At 37.5% G+C, this 13,643-nt stretch overlaps 1 protein-coding gene across 1 annotated transcript in view; it reads left to right on the plus strand.

Moving 5' to 3' along the window:
• LOC115629907 overlaps positions 1 to 13,643 on the plus strand; it is a 79,639-nt gene that overhangs the window by 12,665 nt on the left and 53,331 nt on the right. Inside the window, exon 2 of the mRNA XM_030526512.1 lies at positions 4,959 to 6,095. Within this exon, the coding sequence (XP_030382372.1) occupies positions 5,548 to 6,095 (548 nt within the window). The 5' untranslated portion in view covers positions 4,959 to 5,547. The remainder of the gene's footprint in view (positions 1 to 4,958; positions 6,096 to 13,643) is intronic.

The following is a 13,643-nucleotide window of genomic DNA, read 5'->3' on the forward strand; positions in this document are numbered from 1 at the left end:
TGTGTGTCTGCCTTTTGCTTCTCTGCTTCTTCTTTTACTCGGTATTTTTACGTTTCACCTTGCGCGCCCGCACGACGTTTTTATTGCTGTTGCCGCCGCCGCTGCTGCTGCTGCCTCTTCCCCACCTATCGTGTTGTACTCGTTAGACTCGTCGCCTATCATTTTTCATGCACACTCGCATATAAATGTACATATGTATGTATGTATATACTTCTATGTATATGTATGTATGTTTGTATATATATAGATGTGTATATACATACATATATACAGTCAGACGGCCGTTGGTTGCTGTTAAACACGAGGCTCTCATTGCCGTCGTTGGCACAGGGGATCTTTGTGCACGTCACTATGCGAGTCTGACTGACTGAGCGGCGGGCAGACGAACTGACTCACTCACGCGTTCATTTGGTCTGTCGCTCTGCTCGTTATGACGTTGCGAGTTTTGTGGCTGCCTGGTGTCGATGTATGTATGTCCTCTAGAGATGGACATGTTCGCGTCACTGCAGGCACTCACGTACTCGTGTTTCATTTTCCGGGTGTGGTCGTGTCGATTCAAATAATACGAACAAAAAATACCTGAAATTGGGAAAACTCTCAAATTCTTAAGCTCTTAATATTTATTGAATTTGCGATATGTATTTTATTTCTTGGCGAGTGATTTTGTCTACTTTACAACACTTTTTAAAGCAACTATACGATAAACACATTTATATGTATATGCATACATATACATAAGTGTATATAATAAAAATAATTAAATTTTCTGCGAAGTATTATTTAAAGTGTCGGATCGACATAAACCGGCGTATGCCCATCTCTAGTATGTAGTATGTGTGTTTGTGTGCGCATTGTATTTAGTTGCCAACGACGCGGCTGCGTCGCTGCCTGCTACTCACTGCCTCCTGCCCGTTGCCCGTTGCCCACTGCCTGTGCTTGCACTTGCTGTTGCGTCACCCGCGCCATAACGAACGTTGGAACTCGTCGGTGCCTCTGCCATCGTGTTGCCCCCTCTCTCAATGACAAGATTGTTTGTTGTACTTCTCTATGCGTGTATGTGTATATCTATAGATGTATATATGGAAGTGTGCGTCTTGGCTGTTCTCTGTTTTTGCTTAACCCACACATACACCCCCCGCTCTTGCATGGCAACGACCCAACAGAGCGTCGGTCAGACCGACTGAACGAACGGCTGACGTACGCTCTCTTGTTTCCTGTCTTCTTGTGCTATGTAGCCATTTCTCTCTTTCTCTCGCTCACTCTTGTGGGCTTTGTTATTGCTGCTTTACTTGAACATGTGCCACGGTATTATACAGTATGTATGTATGTGCCTGTGTATACATTTTTGCTCTTGCGTTTTGAGTTGGCTTTGTTTTTTTTTTTATAATTTCTTTCTTTTTATGTCATTATTATTATTATTATAACGCTGCTGGCAACGACGCAAACGTCGCTGCTTTGCTTGTTTCTTTTGACGTATAGTTTTAAGCCTCTTTTTTTCATATTGTCGTCGTCTGCGCAATTGTTGTGTGTGTTTGAATGTATATGTGTGTTGTTATTTTTATTAATTTGTTTGCGCTGGGGCTGCTGCTGAAAATTGTCAACAGCGCACTTGGCTGGCTGACTGGCCTGGTCGTCGTCGTCGTGGCCGGCGCTGTGCTGCTGCCGTCGCTGCTTTAATCTTACGCGCGCTTAAGTTTTTCTTTCCTTTTTATTTTTTTTTGCTTTGGCTGTTGGTTTTGCTTTTGTAAGAAATTTGGCGACGTCGCATTTGAACGACCATGTATTTTTATTGCTGCTGCTTTTTAGACGGTCGTTTGGTCGCTGCGACGGTTGGTTGATTTTTCTTTTTTCGTTTTTGCTTGTTTGTGGAATTTCGTACTTAATTTTCGCGTATGTGCATACATACGTACATAATGTATGTATGTTTGTATGTATGTATATGTGTACATTTGTATGTATGAATGTATTTTTCTGTGTGCGCGTTTTTGGTTTGCCTTTTGCTTAAATTCAATTAAATTTCTGTGAATTTTCATAGTGTGAATTTAATTTACTATTTGCTGTTGTTGTTGCTGTCTTTTTTGGGTTTTTATTTATTTGTGGCTTTGTAGTTTAATTACTTCTATTAAAAACAAACACACACACACAGTCACATACCATCGCAGAAATGTTGCTGGTCAGCATGCGGTTTAGAAACATGTGGCCCAACTTTAGGAACATGGGCGCGCTGTTGCCAATTTTCACTTGCTCGGCGATTGCTGCAGCGCTTCTAAGCTTGTCCTAGGCATACACACATACATACATTCATACATAAATATAAATGTTGTTTATATGCATATGTTGTTTGCTTGTATGTACATATGTATGTAGTATGGATGTGCGTACCTGGAGGCCCTTTAAGTTGGGCAGTTTTCTGATGAATCAGCGCATAAAATTGATCGAAATATTTGTTGCTTGGCCGAAAGCTAAATACACACATACATGCATACATATGTACATATGTACGTATGTGTGTGTATGTATGTATGTTGGCATTATTTAGGCTTGTTTGGCAAAGGTTTCTTTTTTTCGCATTGGTAATCACCAATCATTGGACACGTCAATGGAAAAATTGTTCAACCTCTGTTATACCGCGTATCAAACGCATACATAAATACAAATTACAGTGCATATGTATGTATGTACATATGTACATACATATATATGATTATTTCTTTGTCTATGAAGATGCTGCTCTAATCTGTTAAAAAACTTTTGAATGGAAAATTTTTGAAAATCCCAGCAGCTAGAAATTTGGATGCCTACTTGAAGAAAACTATTAAAAACATGTACAGTGAATCAAAGTAGCGCTTTTGAATATAAACTGAGTACAGATTGATTCGGATATCGGATATGTATAATATTTAAGAACACCATAACATATTCAAATGCAAACCAAAGTATAGGAACCACTTAACAAAAAATCAACTAAGCTAATATTAATAATGAAAGAGTAGAGATTGACTTTTAAGAGAGGTTTGGTGCTTTTTCACCAGCAGATTCTGAATATGCCTAAAAGGATTTGGAAGCCCATATTCGGCTTTCCAATCTTTGAAAATTCGGTGTGGCTCCTACGATTGAACATTGCCAATCAAATCATAAAAATGTATATAACCGCGCACCTACAAGGCTTTTTTGTTGGTAAAGCAACGATAAGTTTTGGAGCGTGAAAAAAATCAAATTAAAGAAAAAAACATAGTAATCCAAATATTCGTATTAAAACATTGTTTATATTGATAGTACCATCGATTGTTTTCCAGGGCCGGCATACATACATACATATGTATGTATGTATGTATGTATGTGTATAATACATATGTATGTAAATGTATACATATGAATGTATGTATGTACATAAGTATTATGCTAAAGCGACTAGTTTTCATGCAAGCTGTACGAATATAGAGATAGCATACATACGTTATCATCATTACCTTTATGTGTTCACTATTTTTATTGGAAAACAAATGCATTTTATAAATAAGACTTTATTATCAAATTGCAACTGTTGTTTTGTTCTGTAATCAACACGTTCTCACCCTCCCTTTTCTCTCCGTCTCTTTCATTGCAGGTTTGCGACGCTCTCTTTTACTGCAACGCAATATCCACGAAATACGTACACGTACGCACATGTGTGTGTGTGTGTGTGTGTGCGAAGAAACAAAACGGGTTTTTGTTTCATGTTTTGCGCGTTGATTTTTCTTTTTTGTTTTTTTTTTTATACATATATATTTTTTTATTGTGTGTGTGTTAAATGTCTTGTGATAAATGAAGATAAGCCGAGCGCCGACCGCCCGATCGAACGGTCAAGCAATCGAAATCGCGCTTCATAATGTTAAACAAAAAGTGTGCAAAGTTGCTAATTAATGGAAAAGTTTGAAATTAAATTCGTGGTTTTGTTTTCATATCGGATTTGATAGAAACTCTCGCTCTCGCTCTCTCTCTCTTGGTCACGCTCTCGATCTCCCTCCCCCACACACACAAACACACACACACACGCGCATATGTATATGGGAGAACGTACATAAATAATAATAAAAAAAGCAAAGCAATTATTTATGCAATTAACTTAGACACAAACAAATTACACGTAACGAATATTAACAAATATTAAACAATTGCATCAAATAACGAATATTAAATAATCAGTTTTCGAATTGCAAATAAAGATTGCAACAATTAAAAAATTCTTGAATTCATAAATGATAAATTATTAACAAATAACGAAATGAACAAAAAGTCACAAAAGACACAAGCAAAATTATTATACAAATATTGTGATTATTAAATATTCATATATGTACATACAAACATAATTTTACAAAAAGTCTAACTATCAAAAAAAGACAAAATAAATATTTTAAAAATATTTAAATATAATCGGAATAAAAATTAAATCAAAAATGAATAAATACTTAAATCAATAAATCAGAATTGCATAAAAATAAATGAAAAATGAAATGAAAACTTGATACATAATTAAATAAAATAATTGCTTAATATAACTACATATAAAATCTGAATTTTTATAGATAATTAGTGACTACAAAGAAGAAGACCCAAAAGCAACCAATTCTGCGCTGCTTCTCCTATAAATAATGATCGTTATCGTTTTCCGCACGCCGTTTAATAATATGTTCGGTACAATAAGTCGCAAAATAATGTTAAGTTTTTTTTTTCAGTGCCAGTGTCTTGTTTGTTTGTGTGTTTTATTTTGCGCAGTGTAAAAAGCGCGCCAAATATTGTACGCAAAGCGCAAATTGGCAACGTCGCGCACTCATTTGAATCAGCGAGTGATTGAGCAACGTTGCCGCACTTCACGAGCCATGCACTGCGCGCGTCGTGTTCGTGCTGAAATGCAAAAAAGTGCATCTGCCTCAAATTTCATTTTTCTTCTCTTTTTGTTGTTGTTCAAATTGCAGCAGTGTAAATAGAGATAAATGGCGACGAATGAGCGAGTAAAGCAGAAATAATGTAAATTAAATGAAAAGTAGGAATTAAGTAAAGTGCAACTACAGCAACAGCAACTGTGTCTGTAATCAATTAAAGTCTCAAGCCAAGTAGTAGTGTAAAAAATATGCAAAAGCAGCAACAACAACAGCAGCAGAAGCAGCAGCGGAAACAACAACAGCAACAAAGGCAGCAACTGTTGCTATGCGCTTAAGTTGTTGCTGTTTGTTGAGGGCGTGTTGAGTTTAAAACGAAAAGCAACAGCAACAACAACAACAACAGCAGCAGCAGTCGAAAGTGTTGAAAAAAATTAATTGAAATAGAAAAAGAAGAGCAAAAATAAACAACAATTCAAATAATAGTAATAAAATATCAATAATAAGTGAAACATTGTTTTGCCTGCGAGAGAAGAAAGAATGTCGCATTGCAATGTTGTTGCATGTAGGCGGCCCAGTGATAACAACAGCAACAACAAGCAGCAAACAACAGCAACAACGACGACAACCACAACAACTTCTGAGCGCAACAACAAGTGTTTAAGCCAAAAGAGTTCGGCATGAAATGGAAGCAGCTATACGCTCCTCTTCAGTGCAGGTCGGTGCTCCGCCGCCCACAAACAACGCCCCAAATAGTGGACAACAACAACAACAACAGCAGCAGCAGCAGCAGCAGCAACAACATCAACAACAACAACAGCAGCAGCAACAACAGCAACAGCATCAACAACACATTCTTCATCACCGTCATCAACAGCTTCAACAACAACAGCACCAACAGCAGCAGCAGCAGCAACAGCAGCAACAACAACAACAACATCTGCGTGTTCAGCAACAATTTCAGCAGCAAAACGCTGCAGCGGCACATGCAGTGCATGATAATGGACCAACGTCCCATCAGATACACCATCATCAGCAACAAGCGCAACAACACCATCCTCAAACAACAGCGTCTAATCAGCAGCAACAGCAACAGCAGCAGCAACAGCAGCAGCAACAAAATAAAGCTTCGCAGCAACAGCAGCAGCAACAACAAAAGCAACAACAACAGAACGCTGCAAATATGTCAGCGTATCAACAACGTCTGCCCGCCGGCCCATCTCCCATTCATAGGTGAGCACAATTAACATACGAGTATACTATATAGATACCCCCCTGACCCACCAAAACTCTGAAGCTATAGCTCTCGCGTTTGTTTTACATATTTCCGCAGCAGGCAGGCTCTCATTTCCTGTTCGATACTCGACATCATTGTCGGTCCATTGGCAACAAAATCCCGCCCCATATTAACATTCTACAGCCGCTACCCTACCCTCCAAAACTAACCGGCTCTGTGGCCGAGTTGTGCGGACTTATCTGCAAAATTTCAGATTTAAAACTACAGCGAACCCGTTGCAAATTCACAAAATTCCCATTAAATTCATATGGGGCTGATCCTTAACTACAACTACGGCTTATGCTTGAATAAAAACATTTATTTTGGATTGCACGATAAAGAGATGATCATCCCTACCTTTGAGTTGAGGAAGTCTCTTCTTGGAACAGATACAAATTTATTTATAATATAATAGAATGTTGAATTTTGAAACAGAAAATTGTTCAAAAACCTTAAAGAAGAATGCCATCATTAGTTAGTTCTCTGTTAATTTGAAGATTAAGGTTTGGATTTTGAAAGACAAAAAGGAATCTCTACTCTTTACTGAGTTTGCCATTAAAAATTCATAAATACAAATTCCTCAAAACCAGCCAAAAAGCTTCGATTTTCTTTTTAGAAAATATCCTCCATTTCCAGTCTCAAATATTCCAAAATGATTCATTTTTTAGAGCTTAATTCCAGAAGGTTTTATAGAGAAATTCAAAGTAAGATGAAGTTGAAATATTGTATATATATAGAAATATGTTTCAGGGAAATTCAAAATTGATCATTTGACTAAGAAAGTACGTTTTATTTTGCTGCGGAGCGGTGATCCAAAAGTTAAACAAACTTCAATTATTGACTGGAACAAATCTGATCGTTAACTTAAAGATCAATTTTGAAACCATTTTTCGTAGAAGCAAGTTTCTTTCAAATCAAAACAATCTCATCTACTTTTTTGGGGCTTGTCTAGCGGAAACAAAGAAGAAAACTAATTGATCAGTGATGGTTTATTTGCTGGTATATTGAGTCGAGACGCTATAACGAAACGGAACTGAAATGCCTGAAATAATGGCTCGAACCGGGGAACTCGGGGTATTTGAGCCCATGATTCGGTGACAGCAGACTTTGAGATTATGAGAGACTTTGTATTGATAAAAAGCTCTCCGGGAACAATCCAAATAGCGTGCACACTCAATAGATAAGCACCGAGGCAGTGGCCGAGCACTTGGACTGAGCTGTGCTGAGAGCTGAAATTATGAATGTCGAGAGCTGATAAAATAAAATTGTAATGTTCCATGCGAGGGCGTATCGAAGGGCGATCAGTTGGTTATATGGGATTTGTTTATGTCCCCTACTGTAAGGATGGAAGGTATGTAACAGGCAAAAGAGGGCGTGGCCGATCCCATGTTACATAAAAGAATCTTTATGACGTGTCCGGAATTTCATATTTCCTGAGTTTCCTCGAATGTAGAACTCTAAGGCAGAGTAAGTTTAAAAGAAACCACATATAGCTGCTTTATTTTATATAGCTGCCATAGGAACGATCGGCGCAAAAAACACTCCTAGTACGAAATTTTTAATATTTGTTTATAAAGAATTCTTCAGCAAATCTGGTAGTCTCTCTTTTTGGCCTTACCATAATCTGAAGAATTGTAAAAATTACTACACTTTATAATACATATAGCTGTTATAGTAGGAACGATAAGTATAACAAAGTTCACTTTAATTGAATGGCCGCAGCGGATGGGTACAGGGTATCAAGGGATCGGGCTGGCACGACTTTCACGTTCTACGTGCGTTAACCACAGAGGTCGAGGCATTAGTCACAGTCTGGCGACAGACAGTTAGTGCAAGAGTGAGAGCGACAGAGTGAGGGAGTGGGACGGAGCGAGGAAGAGGTAGATGGGAAGCAAAAAAAAAAAAAATAGAAGAAATATAGACGATGCAGGCTGAAACCCGGAAAGCTTAATAACAGCCACAATATACATACATACATATGTACATATGTATGTACTATGTATGAGTGTTGTAGTTATTGCTGTTTCTAGTTTTGCGGTTATTCAGACAATAATAATGATGACAATAATAATGACGACGACGATGATTATACTAATGACGATAATGACGATGACGATGACAATGATGATGTAAATGAGTAGAAGTGGAAGCACTTAAGAGACAAAGAGCAAAAGACAATGGCAATGAGTTGCATGGGGAATACGAATTGGAGGAGGGGTGGGGGGTACGCTTGATAGCACACACACACACACAGGCGTCTCTTAAGCTAAAAATAATTATACGTAATTTGACACTATTGACCTGCCGCAACAACAACAACAACAACAACAACGACAACGGGGGGCAGTCAACGGCATTCGTTAAATTACAAACCCATTAGCAACACAGAGAGGCAGAGAGAGAGAGAGAGAGTGAGAGAGAGAGAGAGAGAGACGGAGCGGTAGAGGGGGAGAGGGAGAGCGAGGCCGAGAGAGATAGAAAGTGAGCAAAAGAGATAGAATAGCAGACTAATTGTGGCACAACATGGAGAGGCTTATAAAGGTCGTTTAGCAAAGTAAAGAAAAAGTAATAATAATAATAAAAAAATAAAACAAAAACAAAGTCGTTTTTAGGGGGCAAGTGAAGACCCAACTTTGATGCCATTGTTGCGTGCACACAAATATCTACATACATACATACATATACATATATAGATATGTATATAAATACACAGATCATTCCATAATTAATGGGTAGCCCTGAACAAAAAGAACAACTGAAGTTCGGCCCTGACATTGAAGAGGAGTAGAAGAAGTGAGTCAACATGATTATTCGCACATTATTATATTAATAAGGATATTACAAGAAGAAGTTTCACAATCAGGCTTTTCTTTACAGATATGGATATCTGCAATGGGAATGAGGGATTCGTTATTAGATCTCTATTCGATAATGCACTTTTGTTTCTACATTTCTGAAACAGATTTTGTTCTAAAATCATTGCCTTTTTGAATTAGCAATGAAGAATATAAGAATAATAAGAAAGAAAATTACAAGATAAAAGATAAGCTATGGAGTAGAAACGAAAACAAAAATTATGAATTATATATTATATGTACATACATATGTATATGTATACTAGTATGAACGAAGAAGTACGCGCGAAGGCGGAAAAGATGAAAGATATACGAATAAAGTAAGAGCTTAATCGAATGATAAGATTATGGATCTCGGGTTTATTTTTTTTGGCTGCTTTTTGAGTTTTAGTCTCTTACCATATTCTTATTATAAGAAAGAAAGCCCCCAATACAAATATATATTGATAGTTTCTGAAAGCTATATCTGTTCCAAAATTCCAGTCTCTAAAATTATGCACAATGAAATTTTTTTCTTTAGGATCAGATTCACATTGAAGCTCAACCACATTTAGATTATACATACTAGCCACGCAATTTTAGAGAATTTCGTCCCTAGCGTATATTCTTGGACAACAAATGTAACTCATCTGATTTGCATATAAAAAGATATGGCTCTTCTGATAGAACACGAGTATATACATACATACATAACATAAATAAAATAAAAAAAAAGATTACTTCGTCACTAGCGTATATTATTGGACAACAAATGTAACGCATATGAGTTATATTTTTAATGACATGCCGGTTCCTTGTTTCTTCTTATGGAACACGAGGATATATTCAATACATTTACCACCGACTCTTTGATTTGAATTTAAATTAGAGCCAATCAAAAATTTATGAATTTTATCGATTGAGCTGCCACTCAGAACCGCACCATTTCCTCCCAACCACCAATCCCAGCCATAGAGCATCTGCATGGCTGCCGATTGTTTAATGGACATTTAATAGCTGAAACGAGCGATGGCCCCCCCAGTTATCGTTGTCAAGAGCGATTACAACTCCAGCCCACGCCCCCTTGTCATTGCCGTTGTCGTTGTCGTTGCCGTTACCGTTCAATGGGCAATTAAGCTTCATTAGAATGTCATAAAAGTGCCCAAATTATATATACATACATTCATACATATATACATATGTACATAATGCTGTGGATAAAATGGAAATAGCTTCCGTTGCCAATATTGTAGACAACGACAGCAGCAGCAGCTCAAGTGGCATTTGTAAATGGCGGAGGGAAGAGGGCAGCAATCTTCTTTGCCAATTAGAGCTAAATTAACAAAAGGGATTCGCAGCTTTTTTAAAAGTCGCACCCTATTTGGGGGAAAGCGGCTATATTAATATCATAATTACTCTGCTTAAGTTTCCAAACGAATCCGTCAATCATGTTATTTTTGTTTGTATGTCTGAAAGTCCTAATCTCGGAAGCTGAAAGACTTAGCCGCTTAAAACATGGAGTGTGCCTTGCTCAGATGTGTATGCAGCTTAAGTTTGTCCTAAACTTCTTATCTTTCAAGTTATATACTTAGTAAGTATCGTTGAAGAATTGGTCGTGTTGTGTGGATTTTCTATGTCAAATCAGAGACAGATTGTGATTTCTATTAAAGTTCAAGTACCTGCTGATCTGGCGAATAAAACTTGTTTTAATGTCACTCGAAAACGATTGAAGTGGGCGAGCAAATGTGTCTAGCAATTTGATTACGAACTGGTCGAATGGCACTAAGATGAAAAGCTATTAGTGTGTGGGCTTAGTCCAATATTCAAATCTCACCCCTTTTTTAGAAATCCCACTGGGATGTTTAGCGCGCAAATAGCTTTTGATATCGCAAATTTCCATTTCCATACAAATTGTTATTAATAGTAGCGTGTGTGTGTGTGTGTGTTTTTTTTTTTCTTTTTTGTCGATAAGTAAACCCCCTTGCAGCCGGATATGTGAATATCATTGCCTCAGAAAGTATACGTCTAGTATATAAGTACTACATATAAAAAGTGGAAGCAGCTCGAATATCAGTTGCAGAGCGGCCCCCACCCCCATCATCCACGCTTCCCCCCACAATTGTTGGAAAAGAATGAGAAAGGGAGGGGATGGGGGGTCGGACTGGATCGAATTGACGCTAGATTAAATGTCGGGGCGTTTCGTACGAACTTTGTTTTTTGTTTATGCGTTGGGCCGCCTTTGCCAAAATATACAGACATACGATAATGGATCTACATATATGTACATATGTATGTATGAATGTGTGTATAGTTGTGGTGTAAACAATACGAAAAGTATCTCACGGATATGCGGCTGAAGCAATTGAAACGTATTATTGTTTATGGTTAGTTCGTTGTTGGCAAGCAGGCAGAGTCGACTGCCTGGCACCGCCACGGGCGACAAAAGAAAACTCCAATTGCGCATATTTTCACTTGAAAATGGAAATGTATCTGTTAGATACACACACACACACATACACACACACTCGCACACACACACTCGCACACATGCACACACAAGAGGCGGCGGCACAAACAGCAGCGCAATAAACACAGTTTTGCGATTGCTTTGCTTAAGTTGCCGTTTCCATTGCCGTTGAATGTGCATATCACAAACACATCCACATATAGCAGCTATACACACATATAATGTGTGTCTGTGTGTGTGTAGAGCAACTAACGAATACAGCAACCAACACACAACACACACACACACACATTTTAATCGCTTTCGAACGGTCAAGGTTGCAAAATATTTAATGAGTCAACTGCGAAGCCAACAGTGACGCCGGCTGCGACGCTGACGTTGATAGCGCTTGCTGCTGACGTCGCCGCCGCTGTCAACGTCAACGTCAGAGCGTGTGTGTGTTATATATGTATATACTTTTGTTGTTGTTGTTGTTGTTGTCTTTTCTTTGTTGTTATTTGTCAGTTATCGAACAGCAGCCCGCGTTATGCTCATAAACAGGCAAAAACATACAGAAATACTTACGTATGCACAACTGTTGTTGTTGTTGCTGCTGTTGTCAGTCATTCAGTTTGTTAGTCTGTCATTCTGTCTGTCACATTCATGCCAGTGGCCTATGGCTACCCCCCACACAGCACTCCATTTTAGCATTCATTCATTTGGCAATTGATTTAAGGCCCAATTGTTGCTTAAAAGAGTTGGAAAAAACAACAACAACAACAATTATGCAATCACCCCGCATCTGCATTGCACATGTCAGGCAAAAGATACAAATGTATCTTGTCCCATGAGATACTCATAACAGTTCGTCATGCGAATAGAGATAGAGCAGACATATTCATCATTGCAGCAGTTCTAGAGCAACTCAAAGGGCTTTAAAGTTTTAAAATCTCTCTGAAAATGTCAATCTCGATTTTATTATAAAAACTACAAGTATTTGCAAAAGCTGCTTTTGTAATTATTTTAAAAATTCTGTGCTCTTAAGATGATGCATTAGTTATACTTCGAGCTCTTACTATGTGCATTATAAATAATCCAAATCAATCACTATATATTCAAGTCGATACAAAAACATGGGCTTCAGGGGCTTTTTCTCAATTCAGATATAAAATTATATAAATACTCTACAATGCTTACTAGCTTCTAGGCATCAAAAAGACTATAATAACTCTATATCGTACAATCCAAATCAATCACTATATATTGAAGTCGATACAAAAACATGGGCTTCAGGGGCTTTTTCTCAATTCAGATATAAAATTATATAAATACTCTACAGTGCCTACTAGTTTCTAGGCATCAAAAATACTATAATACCTCTATATCCTACACACAAAGAAATGCAATTGAGAAGTACTGTAATTATTTGCCCCAAATGGTTCAGTACTAGAATCTATAATAGATATATATCATACATACAATATCAAGAAATAGCATTATGTAGAAGAGTTAAAGAAGTGACACTATTCGTCTTAATGGTTAATCAGAATAGTCCCATTACATTCAGAACCCTTCTAGACAAGTAAAATTTGTGCTTCCAAGAACACCATTAACCATAAACATTTAAAAATATTCCAACTATGTACTTCAATTGGCTTTTGAACGCCCGCCAAATGCTGTTTAACAAATAAAGTTCATTTTTCGAAGCCTCACCTCTATATTCAATATTCGTTTTCAACAAAAACATTTTCTGTATTTTGAGGTCTGCTGTTCCATAAGCAAATCGTGCATTATTATTGAATTGTAATTTCCAATTTCGTTTGCAGTAAAATGAGAATCTGGCATATTCGTAACCAGTTGTGACATTTGTTTTGCATTCAAATTGCATAACGAATTGCTCAGCATTTCCTAACCCGAGCACCAGACTCGCTAAAAGTATCGATATCCGAATTCCGAGAGTGTTATGTGTCAACAGAGACGGTTTCCCATTACTGTTAAACAGCTCTAGTACCTTTTGAACGTTCAAAAAAATCGATTGCGTAGCTAGGAGTTTAGCTTAGACCTTAATAGGATAATTTCTTGCTATAGAAAATGTGGGTCCCAACTTCTAAGTAGAGCTATTCTTTGCAGTTTTGTCACATTCTAAAGTCTTACCAAAATCGGTTTACTGTATCATATATTTGTCATAGAATCGATTGGTAAAATACCTATTTGGTTTATGTTGT

The sequence above is a fragment of the Scaptodrosophila lebanonensis genome, unplaced genomic scaffold, assembly GCF_003285725.1.
Source record: "Scaptodrosophila lebanonensis strain 11010-0011.00,11010-0021.00 unplaced genomic scaffold, SlebRS2 tig00000171-arrow-arrow-pilon, whole genome shotgun sequence".
Lineage (NCBI taxonomy): Eukaryota > Metazoa > Arthropoda > Insecta > Diptera > Drosophilidae > Scaptodrosophila > Scaptodrosophila lebanonensis.